Source organism: Schistocerca serialis, chromosome 6 (assembly GCF_023864345.2).
Source record: "Schistocerca serialis cubense isolate TAMUIC-IGC-003099 chromosome 6, iqSchSeri2.2, whole genome shotgun sequence".
In the NCBI taxonomy this organism is placed as follows: Eukaryota; Metazoa; Arthropoda; class Insecta; order Orthoptera; family Acrididae; genus Schistocerca; species Schistocerca serialis.
This window is the reverse complement of record NC_064643.1, coordinates 576,378,560-576,403,537: the sequence shown is the minus strand read 5'-3', so window position 1 is coordinate 576,403,537 and position 24,978 is coordinate 576,378,560. Positions and strand designations below refer to the sequence as shown.

General features: G+C 38.8%; 1 protein-coding gene across 1 annotated transcript in view; it reads right to left on the bottom strand.

Annotated features, from left to right (window-relative positions):
• Positions 1-24,978, bottom strand: part of LOC126483663 (multiple epidermal growth factor-like domains protein 8) — a 364,127-nt gene that overhangs the window by 237,898 nt on the left and 101,251 nt on the right. Inside the window, exons 7-8 of the mRNA XM_050106722.1 lie at positions 18,815-19,096; positions 9,911-10,048 (exon numbers count right to left, since the gene is read on the bottom strand). Coding sequence (XP_049962679.1) covers positions 9,911-10,048; positions 18,815-19,096 — 420 coding nt within the window. The remainder of the gene's footprint in view (positions 1-9,910; positions 10,049-18,814; positions 19,097-24,978) is intronic.

Below are 24,978 nucleotides of genomic sequence, written 5' to 3'. Positions count from 1 at the left end.
CTTTTCTAAAACTGTGTTGTGATGGTACAAGAATGTTCTTTTGTCCAGATAAACAATCAATCTACTATTCATAAGCATTTCTAGGATGTTTGAGAAACCTGGTATCAGTGAAACTGGTATGTAATGGTTGGTGTCATCTTTATCCTCTTTCTTGTACCTAGGCACAACCCTGCCTATATTCTTTTTTTTTCTGGAAAAAGTCTATTTGTGAAAGCGCTGGCTGCTATGTCCAGTAATTGTGTGATTATTTCTTTACTTCCTAGCTGTACTATGTGGTTCGATATTTCATCACCGCCAGCTGATTTCATGGCCTTTAGTTTCTGTATAGTTTTTAATTGTTCATCTTTTGTGATCGGTTTCAAGAACATTGTGCTGTATGATTTTTTTTATATTTTAGTACTGTTCTTTTTTGGAGTGTTACTTTCCAGTTTCAAGTTCTCTACTACTATTATGTTCCCTATTTTACTAACACCTGCAACAACTATGTTATTATTTTCATTGGCCTGATTTTTGTTTCATCCATCTTTCTCCTTTATTTCAGCATTCAGTTCTGAGGAAATAAACATGCAATAGCTATGGTTTAAATACAGATTTATTATGCAGAACACACTGATCAAAATGCCCTAAGAATTATACTAAATCGCAGAGAAGTCCCACTGTATTCCTTAACAATAACAGGAAGACACAAAAGATAATTGATGTATGTTTCACAGCAATTAAAAGACAATGGAAGATAGTAGGTGCTGCTCAAATTTAAATTTTCGCTAAATTATATGAAGTAATCAACAGACTTGTTCCATCAACACCACCAAGCAACCAAAGTTCTGTACACATGATTCTGCTTTTAAAAAATTTCCATTTCACCCATTGAAAGATGTACTTAGTCTTGGAGACCAGTTCCCAAGAAAGTTCTGAAGCATATTTCGTGCTTGAATAAACAAATTGTGACTGTAACTAACTCCCACTGAAAGATGTACTTAGTCATGGAGATCACTAGTTCACTACACAGGAAAGTTCTGAGACACATTTTGTGCCCAAAAAAACAAATTTTGACTGTAATTAACTCTGCCGTAATTTGCAATGATTCACAACATCCCAAAGGCATTACAACTGATGCAATTTTTCTTAATACCTGGGGCTTTTCGGACAAAGCTCTGCATTTTCTTCTTTTGAGTGTAAATTAATCAACAAACATAAATAGAGTTAGATACAGTTCAGCAAAGTTTGAATGGACACTTTTTGTTTGCAATAAATGACTTATAAGAGGAAATTCCCAGGCTTTGATCAACTTTTTGAAACCTCCCATACAGTGGTGTAGGTCAGCGTCCCGAGAATCACATCCTACAGCTGTTCACCATGATGGGCCCTAAATTGTGACTAATCGACAAAAAAGAATTTCAATATTTCCTATGATGCACTAGAGCCTTGAAAATAGCCCTGATTCCTAAATAGCGCTATAGCCTCACAGTTAAATATTTACCCTTGATATGAAGAACATTGTGGGTTTGAGTCCTGCTGGGTCCTCTATATACTTTTTTTATCATAATGATTGTGATAATTATTTTTATTTGATTAACTAAATATTATCACATTGTAATCCACAATCCAATACAAATTCAAAAGTAGGGTCATTGGTGAAGTACAACACTTATCACTAAAAGCAAGTTCATTATGAACATCGATGTGAAATAGAAGGGAACACTAAATGTTCCAGAACAGGCAAATACAAGCACTGACTATTCCAGAACATATAAATATTTCAAACATAAGAAACACACAGAAAATTCCAGATATGATAATTACTTAATAACATATATTTACTGCTTGTTGGGTTTTGAACTGGCGACCCTCAGTATGACAGCCAGGGACACTTAATAATTACACCAAACTGTATGCAATATGGCTCACAACATTGCTCCCTCTCGTGGAAAAATAGTGAGTCATTGTTTCAGAAGTTCTCATTACAGTCGATTACAGCACCCAGAAACTACATCTCATCAATAGTCCTCTGAACGGCAATGCTGGCTGGCAGATCCTCATTTTCTGATTGAGTTATCACATCGTCTTCATTATGAATAGCATCGAAGGTAGCTCCTGTTGTCAAAGCTTCACTGTTGCTGTCAAAGTTTCACTGTTGTTGAATGGGTCTTAATTTTCCTTGAACAAGCAGCCCCCATCAATGAGCTGTGGCTCAGGACTGTAGCAGGGCTTTGTACACAGAACATGGTCGATGTTTTTGTACTTTTGCCTTGTTGATGAATGGTCAAAGTCCTTGAATTTGTATGTGTTGTCTAACAAGCAATGAATGACTTAAGTAACTTTTTCTATAGTCCCATTTTCCCCACAAGCATAAAAATTCATACTAAGTCTTCTGCAATAGACCTCAAAAGACATTGCATGCCTTTATAGTGCTCTCCGTCATTGTACTGAGAATCCAGTGTCCGTATATGAGCCAGTTGTCTTGTGCCTACTTTCCTGGTGATGAAGTGTTTCACATAGGGACCTTGAATATCGTCCGGATGACATCTTCCACAAGGAAACTTGACATTTCCAGAGTACTGGAAGTAAGTACAGCTTTGGTGACAGCATAGCAGGTGAGATACTAAGTGCAGGCTATTATCATTTATTTCTGTTTGTCAACTATGGGAACATCCACAACTGATAAACTGCAATTCACTGGTATGGCACTGCAGCATGGGGAAATTGTATCCGATGTCCCACAGACAACTGCAACATGTGCTTTCATCATTGGCAGTCATTGCAGTGAGTCACTTAGAGCATAATGGATCCATAGACACCTGGCCAATGATACCTCCATCTGCTTCTGTCTAGAATCTTCCCAAACCCAAGGTGAGCAGATGTTGGAGCATTGTAGGTAGCTGGCCAAAGATGATTAGCAACTATTTCCACTCCATCAGATCATAGTTTCTTTCACACAATGTTCTATCTATTAATTAGAAAGCTCTTTAGATCAGTTCCTCCTCCACAGCTTCCAAGGTTTCAACAATGTTGGATCTCCCCACCATTCAGCAGCATTTAATGCAGCAATGACAGATTTCATCCACATCACTGTTCCCCCAAAAGATTCCTTGAAATGCAGCCAGCACCTTTGCACTTCCATCTATTTTTGTATACAAATGTGACATCTTACTCAGAAAGCCTCAGTGTCCATCCTGACAGTTGACATGATGGATCCTTCAGGCAACTAAGCCAATGTAGAGGAAAAGGTGGTCCTACAGAGTGGTGAATGGTTTGCCAAATAAATATGTACAGAACTTACTGATGGACCAAACAATTGCAAGGCACCCTTTTTCAGTTGTGGAATACCTCATCTCGGACTTGGATGCGAGTTTTGAAAGCATAAGCTATTACCTTTCAGCTCCTTCCTGACTCTGTACTAGAACTGGACCTATTCCATAACTGCTAATGTCAATGTTAAGTTCTGTCTCAGAATGCTGATCATACAATACTAGAATTGGAGATGATGTTAGTGCCTCTGTAAAGACAAAGAAAGATCTTTCTTGGACCTCGTTCCAGGAATATTTGGCATCTCCCTGCAAGGTACATGCTTTGTTGTTATGCATAACCAGTAGTACGAGCACATTTGGAGAAAACTTGGCACATCATGAATGTTCCGAGGAGTTGGGAAATTTATGACTACCCTTATTTTTTCTCGACTGAGGTGGTCTCCATTTCCGTTAACTACATGCCCCAAGATTTTTATTTCTTGCGCGACAAAGAGTCACATTTTTAGATTCAAGCTGGGGCCTGCAGTCGGAACACACTTCAGCACAGTTGTCTGGAAGCTTAGATGTCCTTCATATGACTGGGGGTGAAAAAAAAGTTTCATCCAAACGGCAAAGACACATTGTCTATTTAAGATGTCGAAGCTGACTGACCATCTTAAATCTGAAGGTGGCTGGGGTGTTACATAGTATAACTGGTGTAACTTTGTACTCATGAAGGCTGTCAAGGGTGATGATGGCAGTCTTCTCCTGGTCAGCCTCATCAACTTCGATTTACCAGTAACCTGTATACATGTCCACAGTTGAGAAATACTATGCTCCTCTCAAGCAGTTTAGGGTGTCATCAATGTACAGCATTTATGTGATTTTGTTCAGTCATTGGTAGTTGACAAAAAAAATGTCGAGTGTCATCCTCCTCCTTCACAATGCCCACAGGAGAGGAACAAGGACTCGCCGAAGATTCAACCATTCCATCTTGCCGTATCTTATCCTTCCTGCCAAATTATGTGTCATTCAGCCAGTGACACCCTATACGAGTGCTTACTAATTGGTGCATGATCCCCAATGTTGATATAGTGTTTTACTATGGACCATTTGGTCTGTATTTTCTTCACTCTGAATTTGAAAGCATCCAAGAATTGATACAGAACAGCTAACACTTCACAACACTGTTCCTTGGTGTGGCCAGATCCTATTGGCAGGTCGATAGTATCTTCATTCACTGTATTGTCTACAATGGTAGTGGAGCACAATTCTTCATCCATGGGTGGTTGGTTGATTTGGGGGACGTGACCAAAGAACAAGGTCATCGGCCCTATCAGATTAGGGAAGGATGCAGAAGGAAGTCGGTCATGCCCTTTCAAAGGAACCATCCCGGTATTTACCTGAAGCACGTTAGGGAAATCATGGAAACTCTAAATCAGGATGCCCCGAGATGGTTTGAACTGTCGTCCTCCTGAATGCAAGTCCAATGTGCTAACCATTGTGTCACCTCTTTTGGTTTTCATCAATGGTACTGAGCTGCCCATCTTGGACTAGTTCCACTGTTCCAACACACATGCCCTTAGTGATGAGTTGTGGCTGAAATTTAATGATCCAAAGTTCCACTTAGCCATCCGTAACGCTTGCAATTGTTGCTGATATGTACATTTATTTTGTGAGTCTGAGTAGCTTTTTGGAGGTGACAACAGCTTCATAGTTTAACTGGGTTCCCAGACTGATGACTGGAACTTATCTTGTTAATGATGGTGGGATGACGTCATCTTCAACAGCAAACAACTGTCCAAAGCAATATTCATTGTGTGCGCTTGTTGGAGTAGCTTTGTCAAACTCGAGCTCTGATCTTCCACAGTATATGACAATGAATACATTCTGCTAAAATGACACATTCAAAGGACTGTGTTCAGTCACTGACAGCATTAATAATTACTATTGCAATTCATGTTCTAGTTGGAATGTCCCATTTGTGACCTTCAGCGCACAATCTCTTTTGTATAACGGAACACTGTCCTATTGAACTGGTGATGATAAGCATTTGACATTACAGAAAAAGAATCCCCTGAGTTGACTAGTAGCTGGACAGGTCGGCCATCGATGATGACATTGATGAGATCCCGATCACTGAACGGGCTTTGTGCACCATTCTGAAAATTCCAATATATATCATAGGTGAAATGTTATCTGTGTTCTTCAATGGTCACACGTTTCTCTATCACATTCGCATGTCCATTTCTAATGTTCCTCTTTAAGATCTACTTTCTACCCTGACTGGGAAACCTCATTAAATGTGAGGCTATTTTCTAGGACTGGTTTAGCTGTAACTTTCTACAATCAAGTACAAATCTGAAAGAAAGGTTATCAATGAATTCCAATGCTTAGCACTGAAAACACATTTAGTATGAACACCAACATACAGACTGAAGAGAACTGAGCTCTTGGATGAAATGTACTGCTGTTAACATAAATGTTGCATATTCCAAAATATACAAACGTTTCAAACATAAAAAATTTCTAGAAACTTCCAGGAATGATAATTACTAAGGTACTGTCAGTTGTCTGAACCAGTGACCCATAGCCCACAAGCCAGTAACTCTAACCTCTAAGCCGAATTGTATGGATTACAGCTTGAGACAATATAATTTTCTCAATTTACTCAACTATATTAATTTGCTGCTACTTATCTTCTATTGGTAACTCAGTATTTATTTGAAAATATGTGTATTTTCGTTGTTATCTACATTTGTAAATACAGAGCCCTTCTTATAATACATCATCACTACTTGTCATGGAGCTTTACAATGACCACAGCTACCTGCCAATGCAATTTAAAATGTGAACATATGAAAAGTACCGATCACTTCTGAGCACTACAGTGGTGGTGAGTTTGAGAAGGCAGTCTTGTTAGTCAAATATGTTGGTGTGACTCTTCAGAGCAAAACAGATCAGAATAATTATTTTAATTTTGAATTCATTGACTATACAACTTTTCTAAAATGTGCGCTGCTTGCAAAGAACAGTGAATTGTGGTTTATTTGTCTCATAACACACATGATCTAAATCATTTGATTCAGGTACAGGAGACACACCAAATTGTGGTAAAATTTCACCATGAACAAAGACCAGATGATGTTAACAAGTAGCATCATAATAATAATGCAATTTTGTTATATATACATAAAATAAAATCTAACACTTAATTACCCCTTGCTCAAATTATCATTTCACCGTGTATGAATTCTTCTACTGAATAAGAGCATTGCTCTCACAGAATCTGCTGTAGCCTCGTTTCTAAAATTTCTGGCTTCATATTAAATATGTTTTTGCCCATTAACTACTTGTTATATATTGTCATCACCATATACCATGGAGTCTGTGCAAGTAATTTCAACTGGTGTGTGGCTAGCATAAAAATATTTTCATTTCTTATGTTATACGTATGGTTAAAACAATTCTCCTCAAATAATTTTTGTCTGCTGTCTAGGAACATTATAATTTCATAAATGTAGATGGAGGGAAAAGTCAGTATTTGTAGCTTCTGAAATAATGGGCAAAAAAGACTGTTTACTGTGAGTACACAAGTATTAGACACTCTTCTTTTGCAGTTTCAGTATTCGAGATACACTGCTTGAACTTCCCCAGAAAATTATCGCATACCTAATGACAGATTCAAAATAACTGTGATAAGTAATTTTTCATGTACTCAAATCAGTGGAATTTGCTAGTACTTGCATTGCTTTTGTGAGATCACAGAAGACACCTGCAACGTTACTCCTCTGATCCAATGATTGTCTATCTTTTCAATAAGTTATTCACCGCATCTAAAGCGTTTTTTCCTAGTTGAAATCCAAATTGGTTACTTGTAATAATATTACTTTTTACAATAAAGTTTTTGATCTGATTTCCAGTTACTTTGTCTAATACTTTTGACAGGACTGGAAGAATAGAAATAGCCTGATAATTTCCCTTGTCTTCCCTCGACCCTTTCTTGAACAGAGGCCTTGCTTTGGCATACTTAAAAACATTGGGAAAGCACCCTTGTTGAAAAGACTCATTGAATATTTTGATTTGGATTTGGGGGGGGGGGGGGGGTGCAGTTGTGCCACACACTGTTTTAATCACTTTAGCGGGTATCCCACCCTGTCCAGTAGAGTTGTTATATTTTGTAGATAATATAATATTTTCCACATCCTTTATTACGACTTTTCTTTTTAATACTTAATATTCTCAGTTTCTTGGTGGATTCCAAAGGGATTTACTTTAATCTGATACTCTGCTACATCAACATCTGATTTTGCCACATTTGTGAAGAATTCATTTAAACACACTGATATTTGAGCCGGCTTTACAATAAAGCTATCACTACTTTAATCCTAGATATTTCATTACTACTAAAGTGCGCGTCATTTATGACGGCGGCCGAGTTTAGGTTCGTTCTGCGCATCTGACGTCACAAAACACAGTCAGCCAATGAACAGAGAACGACGTTGCCAAAGCTGGATTGCAGTGCAGAGCACGGACGAGTGCCTTCAGTTTTAGAAACCTTCAGTCATAAATAAAGTAACTGAGCAAAAGCAGTGTCTTGATAGCAGACTTTCTTTAATAGAAAGTTTGGAAAAAGCATTCTTTATACCAATTGCTTCATATTCTATTAATTAATTAAACCAAACAAGCAATAAGCCTCCTAATTCAGGCGATAGCAAGAAAAGGTGTTTGTATCATTCTCACAAACCGCTTTTTCGCAATAAAGAACAACGGTGATTGTTTATTTCCTATTGTACTTCGACGAAACGTGAATAATTCATAGTCACACCAACAGTGTTTGTCGGTATTTTGGGTGATATGTTGGGAGATATATTGAATGACGAGCTGTGTTAGCGTAATGGTTAAAGTGTAGGGCTGCCAAGCCAAAGGTTCTCAGTTCAAGCCTTGTTCAGTACTAAATATTTTCTTTATTTAAAAACAATATCGAAGTGTCTTACTTCATGAATTTTATTCGTTTGAATGTACTTTTGTGAAATCTCTAGTGACAACTAAAATCGACTATACGGAAAGTATACGCTATGGACTTTTACCTCTGCAAACTCTTCAAAATTTCGTGCAATGGTTTACTACATATAATGCTGCACAATAACTGCGTTGAACTTCGGAACAAAATTAAGTCATTAATGGGGGAGGGGGGGGGGGGGGGGGGGGGGGGGGGGGGGAAGGTATCAGTCAAGAAGATGTGTAAAAATCACATTTTTGGGCCAAATAGTTTTTGTGAAATCGAATGATAAAGTGTGTCAAAGCAGTCGAAACAGTATGTGTCTGCACAGGCGAGCGGTGCAATGATGACAAAATCGCGCACATCGCAGAATGCGGGGAGCACGTCTCTGTAGCAGCGAAAGGTTTAATGCGGCCGTGGTGGCTTTACTTGATAAACTGCGCGCTCCCCCCTAAACGTCTTCTTCTCTTGGCGCGTACAACTGGCAACGCAGCAATCACCCGCGTCTGGGCGGGCATGCGCGAACCGCCAAGATAAATGAATTGAACTATAACTCTAACAAAACTCAAATTTTCAAATGTGTGTGAATTCCTAAGGGACCAAACTGCTGAGGTCACCAGTCCCTAGACTTACATACTACTTAATCTAACTTATGCTAAGAACAACACACACACCCATGCCCGAGGGAGGACTCAAACCTGAGGCGGGATGGGCCATGGAATCCGTGACATGATGCCTCAAATCACACAGCTAACTCTAACACCTAACTCTGATTTGACAACAGACCACAATTCTTTTGCCTTACTTTTATGTTGCACAATGAACTTCTTGTTCGCCAATTGTTTGGCTGCCTTCACAACTCTTTTTAAATAAAGTTTTATAATGATGAACATACTCAGTGAAACGCCTGTTTTTATTGTATTTCAGTGCCACTAGAAACTACTATGACATTTAGGTGCCTCAACTTGATACAACAGCTTTCAAATATACACTCTTCATTCAAATGATTAAAATCATTTCTTTTTTGGTATTTTATATCATAATGAGCAAGTATGCAAGAGCCTCTGTGTGATTTCACTCATCTACAAAAGCTGTTGGCTAATTTGAAATTTTCTCATGTGGCTATTGCTAGAGTAACATTTATCTAATTAGAATCTGTACAAAGTTACAATTGCCAATGATACTGTAAAGTTCCAGGAAAAGTCCTACAATTTGTGATATGTTTGTTTAATAAGCATTAGAATATTACACAAAAGTGCTCCAATGGAAGATATTGCACAGAATGGGTTATACATAATGTGGAATCCTACTAAGAGCAATAGCTAACTGCTGCTTATGAAAATATGGAAAGTCATCTTTGTGGGAAGTATAGAAATGTACTGTTCCAAACTACAGAATGATTACATAACACAATAGAATCATAGAAACTAAGGCATATAATGAAGTGAATGTGGAGAATTGTGCATCATGTATCAATAAAACAGGATAGGACAAATGGTATTCATACTATACCCTCTCCTCCACGGACTGGAAGAACCAACTCATGGAGAGTAACTACAGATGTAAAAGTAAACTTGAATTCTGAAGTAAATATTATGAAATCATACAAAATTTAGTGGTACATAAGCAAACGAATTAGGTTGGTACATTAAGCCAATCATTTTGTCAGAAAATTGTATACCTTTGTCACTCACACCTAAAATATCATGGCTAACCCAAGTATGACAGCCCAGATGGTATAAGTACATGTGACTGTCATAGCAAATTTCCTCTTTGTTATGGCGATGAGAATATCCTCCAAACACAACCAGATAATTTCCTGAAACAAAATTAACACCATTGTAATAAAGTAAGTAAATGGAAATAGAAGAGAGAAAAGGGGGAAAAAAGAACAGAATCAAGGGATGTATACAATGTTTACAATCAAGAACGAGGTATCCCACAACAAACTGACTTCAGGGCCAGGTGGAGGAACAATAGTGGGGCCATCAGCACACTTATCTGAGCATGAACCTAGGACAGGGCAAACTGTCAATGGGAGAAATGGAGGGAGAGATGCTGGGGATGTACAACAAATAGAATGGTAGATCAGAAAAGGGAGTGGGGGAGGGCGGGAGAAAAGTGCCACGGTGGTCCCTACGAGATCAGTTCGTCAGTACACTTGATGATAGCAATGTGATTGCCTGCCAAAAAATTGTGCATGTTGGAGGCATCCACCCTTTCACCAATCAACTATTTTTAGAAAAATATACTGGGAGAAGCTGAAGAATCACAAGAATCCATTAACTCACTAATACCTTAACAGACATTTATCACCAAATGCAACTTTAAGATTTCTCACAATGTTCTTCATAATGAACTGTTCTTCTCTCTCTCTCTCTCTCTCTCTCTCTCTCTCTCTCTCTCTACCTCCACCTCTACCTCTTTAATTTCTCAGACAAAAAGCTAAAGCATATTATGATTATAGATGATGTGACTTACCAAATGAAAGCGCTGGCAGGTTGATAGACACCAAAACAAACTTACACACAAAATTCAAGCTTTCGCAACAAACGGTTGCTTCATCAGGAAAGAGGGAAGGAGAGGGAAAGATGAAAGGATGTGGGTTTTAAGGGAGAGGGTAAGGAGTCATTCCAATCCCGGGAGCAGAAAGGCTTACCTTAGGGGGGGAAAAAGGACAGGTATACACTCGCGCGCGCACACACACACACACACACACACACACACACACACACACACACATCCATCCGCACATACACAGACACAAGCAGACATTTGTAAAGGCAAAGAGTTTGGGCAGAGATCTCTTTGCCTTTACAAATGTCTGCTTGTGTCTGTGTATGTGCGGATGGGTGTGTGTGTGTGTGTGTGTGTGTGTGTGTGTGTGTGCGCGCGCAAGTGTATACCTGTCCTTTTTCCCCCCCTAAGGTAAGCCTTTCTGCTCCCGGGATTGGAATGACTCCTTACCCTCTCCCTTAAAACCCACATCCATTCGTCTTTCCCTCTCCTTCCCTCTTCCCTGATGAAGCAACCATTTGTTGCGAAAGCTTGAATTTTGTGTGGATGTTTGTGTTTGTTTGTGTGTCTATCGACCTGCCAGCACTTTCGTTTGGTAAGTCACATCATCTTTGTTTTTAGATATATTTTTCCCATGTGGAATGTTTCCCTCTATTGTATTCATATATATAGGCCTTTTACAAATGTCTGCTTGTGTCTGGGAATGTACGGATGGATATGTGTGTGTGTTTTGAAATTCTGTGTGTGTGTTTGTGTGTTTTTTATTGTGTCTGTCTACCAGCACTTTCCCGTTTGTTAAGTCATGGAATATTTGTTTTTAAAATATATATAATAGAGAGAAACATTCCACGTGGGAAAAATTTATCAAAAAACAAAGATGATGTGACTTACCAAACGAAAGCGCTGGCAGGTCGAAAGACACACAAAATTCAAGCTTTCGCAACAAACTGTTGCCTCATCAGGAAAGAGGGAAGGAGAGGGAAAGACGAAAGGATGTGGGTTTTAAGGGAGAGGGTAAGGAGTCATTCCAATCCCGGGAGCGGAAAGACTTACCTTAGGGGGGAAAAAAGGACGGGTATATACTCGCACACACACACATATCCATCCACACATATACAGACACAAGCAGACATATTTAAAGAGTCTTGCTTGTGTCTTTCCCTCTCCTTCCCTCTTTCCTGATGAGGCAACAGTTTGTTGCGAAAGCTTGAATTTTGTGTGTATGTATGTGTCTGTTTGTGTTTCTATCGACCTGCCAGCGCTTTCGTATAGTAAGTCACATCATCTTTGTTTTTAAATATATTTTTCCCACATGGAATGTTTCCCTCTATTATATTGTTAAATAATTTAGTTAGATGTGAATGTGTTGAGGTGAACTTCTTTAGCCAGATATTTGCTATTTTATCTTTTCCAGGGGCTTTCCAATTATGTGTAGAATTAATTGCTCGGGTGACTTCATGTTGCAAAATTATCACTTCAGGCATTTGTGGTACCATCTTGTAAGTGTCTCTTTCTGCTTGTATCCACCGTGCACGTCTGTTTTGTTGTACCGGGTATGACCATATGTTGCTCCAGAGGTGTTCCATGTCTGTTATGTTTGGTGGATTGTCTATTTCAATGTGTGTGTTATCTATTGTCTGGTAAAATCTCTTTTGGTTTGTGTTGAATGTTTGGTTTTGTTTCCTTTTATTTTCACTTTTTTTGTATCTTCTAAGTTGTTTGGCCAATGCTTGTAATTTCTGCTACTTTTCATCTAATTGCTCTATCGCTTCTTGTTGTGAGATTTTACCCAACCTTTTTCATTTTTTGTCTGATACTTCATTTCTTATAAACTGTGTTAGCTGCCTGATGTCTTTTCTCAGTTTTTCTATTCTGATCTGTAGCCTGTGTTGCCATGTTGGTTTTGTGGGTTTCTTCTGTGTGTTGGTTGGTTCTGATCTCTGCCTAGTGTGTATATTTAGTGTAGTGAGTGCTCCTATATAAACCAGTAGTTGTAACTCTTCCATAGTTGTATTTTCATTTATTTTGTTGTGTATGATTGTGTTGATAGTTGTTGTTGTTGTTTTGACTTGTGAGTTATTTGGTGGTCTACGCAAGAATGGTCTAATGTCTGTATTTGTGTCTTTGTATTCTATATATGTCAGCTGAAATTTTTCTTCTATATCTAACATGTGTGTCGCTTCGTGTTCTATTTGTGCTTGTTCTGGTGGCTGTCTTAAGATTTTGTTTTCCTCTGATTGTTTAATTGACAAGTGTTGTTTTTGGTTTGTTTGCTCTGGGATCTTTGAGTCCATTACTGTATTTTCTTCTTCTTCTTCTGATTGCACATTATTTTGTTCCAGTATTTGTTGTACTTGTTGTTTGATGTTTTCTAATGCTGACTGGGGTATCCTGTTATTTTTGATTATTACACGGATCTGATCAGCTAGTCGTTGTTCTGTTAAAAATTTTAATTCTGGGTATCTGGTAATAAATGTTGTGTATACTTGTGATCTGTATCCAGTTGTGTTGGTTCCTAAGTTTGTTGCTTGGTAATAACAGAACATGAGGTGTCGGTTAACTTCATCTGACCATCTCATCCTCTGTCTTTGTTTTCCTTCTAGGGTGGTTGCAGGAAGCATATCCTGCAAAACACCTCTATTTGGATTTAAATCATTTTACGTGTGGCTAGCAGTGTCGTTACCGTTGTGGATGGGCATAGGGTTCAAGCGTTGTCCCCGTCCATGACAGTGCTTGTCCGAGGCTTCATTAGTTCTGTCCTGAACCAACTAATCACACTAAAAGGGGGGTTAGCCCTATTAGTGGTTTGTTCTTTTCGTCGCCTTTTACGACTGGCAGAACATACCGGAGGCCTATTCTTTTCCCGGACCTCCACCAGGATTATTATTATCTTTCCTTTCTCAGACCTTAAGTCTGGTTCGGAATGAAAGTGACGCGGACCTTGATCAAGCGTCACTTCGTTTTAACTGTACGGTATATGCTACATTGCGTTTAGGAACTTTCGGGTAACTGAACATGTATCAATAATTACGGATTTCTGAAGTTGTATATATAAGTTTGGATGTAGCTGTATTGCATTGATGTACTGGTGGATATTGCATGGTATGACTCCTGTAGTTGAAAGTATAATTGGTATAATGTCAACTTTATCCTGATGCCACATGTCCTTGACTTCCTCAGCCAGTTGGATGTATTTTTCAATTTTTTCTCCTGTTTTCTTCTGTATATTTGCTGTATTGGGTATGGATATTTCAATTAGTTGTGTTAATTTCTTCTTTTTATTGGTGAGTATGATGTCAGGTTTGTTATGTGGCGTTGTTTTATCTGTTATAATGGTTCTGTTCCAGTATAATTTGTATTCATCATTCTCCAGTACATTTTGTGGTGTATACTTGTATGTAGGAACGTGTTGTTTTAAAAGTTTATGTTGTAAGGCAAGCTGTTGATGTATTATTTTTGCGACGTTGTCATGTCTTCTGGGGTATTCTGTATTTGCTAGTATTGTACATCCGCTTGTGATGTGATCTACTGTTTCTATTTGTTGTTTGCAAAGTCTGCATTTATCTGTTGTGGTATTGGGATCTTTAATAATATGCTTGCTGTAATATCTGGTGTTTATTGTTTGATCCTGTATTGCAATCATGAATCCTTCTGTCTCACTGTATATATTGCCTCTTTTTAGCCATGTGTTGGATGCGTCTTGATCGATGTGTGGCTGTGTTAGATGATACGGGTGCTTGCCATGTAGTGTTTTCTTTTTCCAATTTACTTTCTTTGTATCTGTTGATGTAATGTGATCTAAAGGGTTGTAGAGGTGGTTATGAAATTGTAGTGGTGTAGCCGATGTATTTATGTGGGTGATTGCTTTGTGTATTTTGCTAGTTTCTGCTCGGTCTAGAAAGAATTTTCTTAAATTGTCTACCTGTCCATAATGTAGGTTTTTTATGTCGATAAATCCCCTTCCTCTTTCCTTTCTGCTTAATGTGAATCTTTCTGTTGCTGAATGTATGTGATGTATTCTATATTTGTGGCATTGTGATCGTGTAAGTGTATTGAGTGCTTCTAGGTCTGTGTTACTCCATTTCACTACTCCAAATGAGTAGGTCAATATTGGTATAGCATAGGTATTTATAGCTTTTGTCTTGTTTCTTGCTGTCAATTCTGTTTTCAGTATTTTTGTTAGTCTTTGTCTATATTTTTCTTTTAGCTCTTCCTTAATATTTCTATCATCTATTCCTATTTTTTGTCTGTATCCTAGATATTTATAGGCATCTGTTTTTTCCATCGCTTCTATGCAGTCGCTGTGGTTATCCAATATGTAATCTTCTTGTTTAGTGTGTTTTCCCTTGACTATGCTATTTTTCTTACATTTGTCTGTTCCAAAAGCCATATTTATATCATTGCTAAATACTTCTGTTATCTTTAGTAATTGGTTGAGTTGTTGATTTGTTGCTGCCAGTAGTTTTAGATCATCCATGTATAGCAAATGTGTGATTTTGTGTGGGTATGTTCCAGTAATATTGTAACCATAATTTGTATTATTTAGCATGTTGGATAGTGGGTTCAGAGCAAGGCAGAACCAGAAAGGACTTAATGAATCTCCTTGGTATATTCCACGCTTAATCTGTATTGGCTGTGATGTGATATTATTTGAATTTGTCTGGATATTAAGTGTAGTTTTCCAGTTTTTCATTACTATGTTTAGGAACTGTATCAATTTAGGATCTACTTTATATATTTCCAATATTTGTAGTAACCATGAGTGGGGTACACTATCAAAAGCTTTTTGGTAATCGATGTATGCGTAGTGTAGCGACCTTTGTTTAGTTTTAGCTTGATATGTCACCTCTGCATCTATTATCGGTTGCTCTTTACATCCTCGTGCTCCTTTGCAACAGCCTTTTTGTTCTTCATTTATAATTTTGTTCTGTGTTGTATGTGTCACTAGTTTCTGTTTAATGACTGAAGTTAATATTTTGTATATTGTTGGTAGGCATGTTATGGGGCGATATTTAGCTGGGTTCGCTGTGTCTGCTTGATCTTTAGGTTTCAGATAAGTTATTCCACGTGTAAGTGTATCAGGGAATGTGTATGGGTCTGCAATGTAACTGTTAAATAATTTAGTTAGATGTGAATGAGTTGCGGTGAACTTCTTTAACCAGAAATTTGCTATTTTATCATTTCCAGGGGCTTTCCAATTGTGAGTAGAATTAATTGCTTGGGTGACTTCATGTTGCAAAATTGTCACTTCAGGCATTTGTGGTATCATCTTGTATGTGTCTGTTTCTGCTTGTATCCACCGTGCATGTCTGTTATGTTGTACTGGGTTTGACCATATGTTGCTCCAGAAGTGTTCCATGTCTGTTATGTTTGATGGATTGTTTATTTCAATGTGTGTGTTATCTATTGTCTGGTAAAATTTCTTTTGGTTTGTGTTGAATGTTTGGTTTTGTTTCCTTCTATTTTCACTTTTTTTGTACCTTCTGAGTCGTTTGGCAAATGCTTGTAATTTCTGCTTCTTTTCGTCTAATTGCTCTGTCGCTTCTTGTTGTGAGATTTTACCTAACCTTTTTCGTTTTTTTTCCGAGATTTCATTTCTTATAAATTGTGTTAGCTGTCCGATGTCTTTTCTCAGTTTTTCTATTTTGATCTGTAGCCTGTGTTGCCATGCTGGTTTTGTGGGTTTCTTCTGTGTGTTGGTTGGTTCTGATCTCTGCCTAGTGTGTATATTTAGTGTAGTGAGTGCTCCTATATATACCAGTAGTTGTAACTCTTCCATAGTTGTGTTTTCATTTATTTTGTTGTGTATGATTGTGTTGATAGTTTTTATTGTTGTTTCGACTTGTGGGTTATTTGGTGGTCTATGTAAGAATGGTCTAATGTCTATATTTGTGTCTTTGTATTCTATATATGTTAGCTGAAATTTTTCTTCTATATCTAATATCTGTGTCACTTTGTGTTCTATTTGTGCTTGTTCTGGTGGCTGCCTTAAGATTTCGTTTTCCTCTGATTGTTTAATTGGTGCGTGTTGTTCTTTGTTTGTTTGCTCTGGGATGTTTGAGTCCATTACTGTATTTTCTTCTTCTTCTGATTGCACATTATGTTGTTCCAGTATTTGTTGTACTTGTTGTTTGATGTTATCTAATTCTGACTGGGGTATCCTGTTATTTTTTATTATTACACGGATCTGATCAGCTAGACGTTGTTCTGTTAAAAATTTTAATTCTGGGTATCTGGTAATAAATGTTGTGTATACTTGTGATCTGTATCCAGTTGTGTTGGTTCCTAGGTTTGTTTTGCTTGGTAATAACAGAACATGAGGTGTCGATTAACTTCATCTGACCATCTCATCCTCTGTCTTTGTTTTCCTTCTAGGGTGGTTGCAGGAAGCATATCCTGCAAAACACCTCTATTTGGATTTAAATCATTTTCCAGTTGGCTAGCAGTGTCGTTACCATTGTGGGCGGGCATAGGGTTCAAGCGTCGTCCCCGACCATGACGGCGCTTGTCCGAGGCTTCATTAGTTCTGTCCTGAACCAACTAATCACACTAAAATGGGGGTTAGCCCTATTAGTGGTTTGTTCTTTTCGTCGCCTTTTACAACTGGCAGAACATACCGGAGGCCTATTCTTTTCCCGGGCCTCCACGGGATTTATTATCTTATTATCTTATTATTATTATTATTATTATTATTATTTGTTCAGTGTAACAGTGTAAAAGACAAGCAAATACACAATTGTTTACAATGTTTTATTATTCATGGGACATGACAACAGCAGCTCACGATAGTTAGCCACTATGAGTCAATTATGTCAACCAGATAATAACCATGTTATTCAACTAGTCTAAAGACACGACCAAGTTAATCAGTTTGTTACTCTGATCAAGCTATAGGTTAAGCAGAACTGCAAAGACACAATTGCTCTGTTTAACTCAGCTGCAAAGTTGAAGCACATTCTACCACAGATGTCCAGTTCTTTTGGTGCTTCATATGATGTTTGTTAACATTATGAAATGCCTGTTAAAAATCAACAACAAGAAAGTGTAGACTGGTGCTACATTAATAATTTTTATGGCATTTGACTGGTGACAGTTTGTCCAAGGCCTCCTAACTCTGTCACAAAACCACACTGATGCTCTTCGAAGATATTTCAGTGAACTGTTTTATCCTTTCGTTCGGTACTTCTGTAAATATCCTGCATGTTTTACTTAGTAATACTACACCTCTACAGTTAAGTATTCTCCTTTGTGATACATAGGGTACATTACACCAGTTTTCCAAAATTCTGCCTCGCTTTCATTTTCCCACATGTTGGTTATTAGTGCACGTGTTTTGCATATTACGGGATGAGTACCGTATTTTGTAAGTTCTGAGGCTACACCAACTATGACAGTTGCATATTATCAATCCGTTTATACCTGACTCCACCTCGTGCAATGATGCTCCTGCTCCTCTTGCTCCAACAGACATCTTAATATCTAGGATCATGATCAGTATGTCTTCAAAATATTCTACCTATCTTTCCACAATTTTTGCTCTTTTCTAACTATCTCACAGTCTCTAGCTTTACATGTATTTATTGTTCACTGGTGTTTTTGCTCTATTCTGTTCCATCAGTCCTTCCTTTTGGAATTTCACTTCAGCAATTCTTTTCTCACATGTATTCTATGGGCAATTGATCTTAATTTCTTCTCATTCTTCTCACCGTTCTCTCCCCGTCTTAATCTCTCTAACATCTCCCTTCTTACCATTATTCCATTCTCATGAATGTATAGAAAAGAAAGAAAACACCTTGATAATCTACCAATGCAATGAAAGAAATATCTGTAGGGGTAGTACGATTGCCAATAACATCACAGTTTATTCTAACACTTAATGAGGACAGTTCACTGCAGATAAATATTTATATATTTACATTTTTACAAATAACAAATATCTTGCAATGATAAATAATCTACACAGAACGTACAATCTGAATATTAATTATTATCTAAGTTTCTAGCTGAATACGATGCAACAAATATTTCAATATGTATGAATTTGACCAACATATAAGATTCAACTTACCTATAATAGTGCTTGTATGAAATGCTCTCTCCCGTGGAACATAGGTGTCACGGAGATGGGCCCGAGGGTAATGAACCTCTGACCAATGCTTGCTATCCAGTTGAAAGGAAAACATTCTATCACTCAGCTTTGAGAAACGAGCAACACCTACCACAATGCCTCCATAGACAATCAAAGAGTTTGTTTGTGGGTGGTATACAGTTGTATGTGCAACCATGCGGACATCTAGCTCCTTTCCACCACGTGCATGTATCTCAGACCACTGTTCATCTTCTGGATTATCTGCAGAAATAACAAACATTCTTACTTCAGTACCTATTTCTATAAAGAAAAGAAAGCAGAGCACAACAAAGTTTAAACATTTCTAAGCTCATTTCACTTCTTTAAAAAACTGCTTTCTAAACAATCAAAAAATCACTACACATTAATGAAAGTACACTGAATAGAATAAATGAAGATGTGAGGAATTATGTGGCACTGGTAAATAACTCTAGCACCAATGTGCAGGAGTACATAATACAGTGTCCGCCACAGGAGCAGCATGGAAAGGGAAAATAAATGGCAAAGAAAAACACATTCTCTTAGCTTACCTTTGAGACTGGCAAATAATACATTCATAAAATACCTAGCAAATTCATAATACTGACCAACACCTTCAACTTAAAAGCCTAAAATCTAGCTTCCCACATGAACCATACCAACCACTTCTTTCACCAATGCTCCACATTAAATACATGAACATACCTCTTGCCCATGGTCTTGATGCTATTGGACACTACATCTCCCATGTCCTTCAGACTACAAACCCGCAACCTCATTCCTCGGACACCTTGTTAACTATGTTCTAACACACAACTACTACTCCTTTGAAGGGAAGGTATACAAACTAATCCACAGCACAGCAATGGGAATCTGCATGGCATCCTCATATGCCAACCTGTTTATGGGCCGTATTGGGGAAAGCATGCAGCTTTACTGTATGATTACATGATGATGGCGTCCTCTTGGGTAAAATATTCCGGAGGTAAAATAGTCCCCCATTCGGATCTCCGGGCGGGGACTACTCAAGAGGATGTCGTTATCAGGAGAAAGAAAACTGGCGTTCTACGGATCGGAGCGTGGAATGTCAGATCCCTTAATCGGGCAGGTAGGTTAGAAAATTTAAAAAGGGAAATGGATAGGTTGAAGTTAGATATAGTGGGAATTAGTGAAGTTCGGTGGCAGGAGGAACAAGACTTCTGGTCAGGTGACTACAGGGTTATAAACACAAAATCAAATAGGGGGAATGCAGGAGTAGGTTTAATAATGAATAGGAAAATAGGAATGCGGGTAAGCTATTACAAACAGCATAGTGAACGCATTATTGTGGCCAAGATAGATACGAAGCCCACACCTACTACAGTAGTACAAGTTTATATGCCAACTAGCTCTGCAGATGACGAAGAAATTGAAGAAATGTATGATGAAATAAAAGAAATTATTCAGATTGTGAAGGGAGACGAAAATTTAATAGTCATGGGTGACTGGAATTCGAGTGTAGGAAAAGGGAGAGAAGGAAACATAGTAGGTGAATATGGATTGGGGGACAGAAATGAAAGAGGAAGCCGCCTGGTAGAATTTTGCACAGAGCACAACATAATCATAACTAACACTTGGTTTAAGAATCATGACAGAAGGTTGTATACATGGAAGAACCCTGGAGATACTAAAAGGTATCAGATAGATTATATAATGGTAAGACAGAGATTTAGGAACCAGGTTTTAAATTGTAAGACATTTCCAGGGGCAGATGTGGACTCTGACCACAATCTATTGGTTATGACCTGTAGATTAAAACTGAAGAAACTGCAAAAAGGTGGGAATTTAAGGAGATGGGACCTGGATAAACTAAAAGAACCAGAGGTTGTACAGAGATTCAGGGAGAGCATAAGGGAGCAATTGACAGGAATGGGGGAAATAAATACAGTAGAAGAAGAATGGGTAGCTTTGAGGGATGAAGTAGTGAAGGCAGCAGAGGATCAAGTAGGTAAAAAGACGAGGGCTAGTAGAAATCCTTGGGTAACAGAAGAAATATTGAATTTAATTGATGACAGGAGAAAATATAAAAATGCAGTAAGTGAAACAGACAAAAAGGAATACAAACGTCTCAAAAATGAGATCGACAGGAAGTGCAAAATGGCTAAGCAGGGATGGCTAGAGGACAAATGTAAGGATGTAGAGGCCTATCTCACTAGGGGTAAGATAGATACCGCTTACAGGAAAATTAAAGATACCTTTGGAGATAAGAGAACGACTTGTATGAATATCAAGAGCTCAGATGGAAACCCAGTTCTAAGCAAAGAAGGGAAAGCAGAAAGGTGGAAGGAGTATATAGAGGGTCTATACAAGGGCGATGTACTTGAGGACAATATTATGGAAATGGAAGAGGATGTAGATGAAGATGAAATGGGAGATACGATAATGCGTGAAGAGTTTGACAGAGCACTGAAAGACCTGAGTCGAAACAAGGCCCCCGGAGTAGACAATATTCCATTGGAACTACTGACGGCCGTGGGAGAGCCAGTCCTGACAAAACTCTACCATCTGGTGAGCAAGATGTATGAAACAGGCGAAATACCCTCAGACTTCAAGAAGAATATAATAATACCAATCCCAAAGAAAGCAGGTGTTGACAGATGTGAAAATTACCGAACTATCAGCTTAATAAGTCACAGCTGCAAAATACTAAAACGAATTCTTTACAGACGAATGGAAAAACTAGTAGAAGCCGACCTCGGGGAAGATCAGTTTGGATTCCGTAGAAACACTGGAACACGTGAGGCAATACTGACCTTACGACTTATCTTAGAAGAAAGATTAAGGAAAGGCAAACCTACGTTTCTAGCATTTGTAGACTTAGAGAAAGCTTTTGACAATGTTGACTGGAATACTCTCTTTCAAATTCTAAAGGTGGCAGGGGTAAAATACAGGGAGCGAAAGGCTATTTACAATTTGTACAGAAACCAGATGGCAGTTATAAGAGTCGAGGGACATGAAAGGGAAGCAGTGGTTGGGAAGGGAGTAAGACAGGGTTGTAGCCTCTCCCCGATGTTGTTCAATCTGTATATTGAGCAAGCAGTAAAGGAAACAAAAGAAAAATTCGGAGTAGGTATTAAAATTCATGGAGAAGAAATAAAAACTTTGAGGTTCGCCGATGACATTGTAATTCTGTCAGAGACAGCAAAGGACTTGGAAGAGCAGTTGAATGGAATGGACAGTGTCTTGAAAGGAGGATATAAGATGAACATCAACAAAAGCAAAACAAGGATAATGGAATGTAGTCAAATTAAATCGGGTGATGCTGAGGGAATTAGATTAGGAAATGAGACACTTAAAGTAGTAAAGGAGTTTTGCTATTTGGGGAGCAAAATAACTGATGATGGTCGAAGTAGAGAGGATATAAAATGTAGGCTGGCAATGGCAAGGAAAGCGTTTCTGAAGAAGAGAAATTTGTTAACATCCAGTATTGATTTAAGTGTCAGGAAGTCATTTCTGAAAGTATTCGTATGGAGTGTAGCCATGTATGGAAGTGAAACATGGAGGATAACCAGTTTGGACAAGAAGAGAATAGAAGCTTTCGAAATGTGGTGCTACAGAAGAATGCTGAAGATTAGATGGGTAGATCACATAACTAATGAGGAAGTATTGAATAGGATTGGGGAGAAGAGAAGTTTGTGGCACAACGTTTTGCTATTTGGGGAGCAAAATAACTGATGATGGTCGAAGTAGAGAGGATATAAAATGTAGGCTGGCAATGGCAAGGAAAGCGTTTCTGAAGAAGAGAAATTTGTTAACATCCAGTATTGATTTAAGTGTCAGGAAGTCATTTCTGAAAGTATTCGTATGGAGTGTAGCCATGTATGGAAGTGAAACATGGAGGATAACCAGTTTGGACAAGAAGAGAATAGAAGCTTTCGAAATGTGGTGCTACAGAAGAATGCTGAAGATTAGATGGGTAGATCACATAACTAATGAGGAAGTATTGAATAGGATTGGGGAGAAGAGAAGTTTGTGGCACAACTTGACCAGAAGAAGGGATCGGTTGGTAGGACATGTTCTGAGGCATCAAGGGATCACCAATTTAGTATTAGAGGGCAGCGTGGAGGGTAAAAATCGTAGAGGGAGACCAAGAGATGAATACACTAAGCAGATTCAGAAGGATGTAGGTTGCAGTAGGTACTGGGAGATGAAAAAGCTTGCACAGGATAGAGTAGCATGGAGAGCTGCATCAAACCAGTCTCAGGACTGAAGACCACAACAACAACAACATTGGGGAAACCTTCCTAGCCTCCCAAAACCAAAAACTACTGATCTGGCTCCAGTTCGTTAATGATATCTCCATGATCTCAACTCAGGGCTAGGGCACCCTATACTCATTCCTTCATAATTTCAACCCTTTCTCTCCCATCCACTTAAATTGCTCCATCTCAACCCAGCATGCCAACTTCCTGGACAGTGACCTCCTCCTCTCAGAGGGCTCCATCCACACCTTTGTCCACAATAAACCCACCAAACACCAACAGTATCAGCATTTTGGCAGCTGCTATCCCTTCCACATCAAAAAATCATTCTCATACAGCCTAGCCACACACAGATGGCATATCTGCAGCTCCCTTGCCCAGTATGCTGACAGTCTCACAAAGGCCTTTACAGACAGGTACCATCCACCAGATCTGGTATGCAAATAGATTTCCTGTGACATGCCCACACACCCCAAACCCTTCCACCATCCCAGAAAGAAGCTACAAAGGAGCACCCCCTTCGTCACCCAGTACCATCCACGACTGCAACAAGTGAACCACATCCTTCCTCTGGACTTTTATTATCATCATCATGTTCTAATATAAGCGAAATCTTACCCAAGATCCTTCCCACTCCTCCTAAAGTGGCGTTCTGTCACCTACTCTTGACCCACATCCTAGTCCATATCTACACCACTCCCAAACACAATCCATTGCCACAGAGATCAAACCCTGTGGAAAACCCAAGAGCAAGATCTGCCCAATCCATCCACCCAGCACTTCCTATTCCAGTCCTGTTACAGGCTTATCCTACCACATCAGACGCTGGGCTACATGGGAAAACAGCCATGTCATGTGCCAGCTCTATTGCAACCATTGCTAAGTGTTTTATAATGGTATGACTACCAACCAGCTCTCCACCAGGATGAATGGCAACCAACAAACTGTGATCAAGAACAAAAATAAGCTGTACCACCCTATTGCACAACATACAACTGAACATAACCTGCTTGATTTCAATGGCTGCTTCATGACCTGCGCCATCTGTATCCCCCCCTCCATTAACCAGCCTTTCTGAAATGTGCAGATGGCAGTTATCCTTGTAAGACATTCTCCGCTCCTGAAATCATCCTGTCCTCAACCTACAGTAGCCTACTGTTCCCACACTGTCCACCCAACAATTTCTGCCCCTCTGCCATATCATCTCCTGCCAACTCACGATCCCTCACCCTCGCTGTGCATTGCTCTCTGCCAATGCACCTACCGATCTTTTCCCCTTCTCTGCTCCTCTTCTTTCCACTCGCTTTTTTCCGCTTCCCTTCCAGCCCAACAGACTCCTGCATCAGGTAACCTTTTCTGCCACCTCTACTCCCTGTACATTCCACCAGGCAGCACTGTTTCCTCTTGCCACACTGTTCCTCTTGCACCATCCGTACCCTGCTATGCCACCCCCACCACCCTTCCCCACACCACTACAGATTGTTTCTTCCGTTCAATGTGTTCCAGTTCAGCCTGGCCTGAGCAGCAAGAGATTGTGGTCATATGTGTGTATGAGGCGTGTTTGCCTGTGCGAATGCATGTGTGTATCCTTATCTGACGAAAGCTTTGCCCAAAAGCTTAATGCATAGTAGTCTTTTCATTGTGCCTGTCGCAACTCAATATATCATCTTTACAGGGAGCAGCAATGCAAAGACATTAATATTTTCAGAAACATGTATCTGGCATCACTGAAATTATGAAACTAGAAGAATGAGCATGTTAAGAATAAATTTGAGATTTGCCAATGACATTGTAATTCTGTCAGAGACACCAAAGGATTTGGAATGGATATTCTCTTGGAAGGTCAATGTAAAATGAACATTAAAAAAAGCAAAACAAGAATAA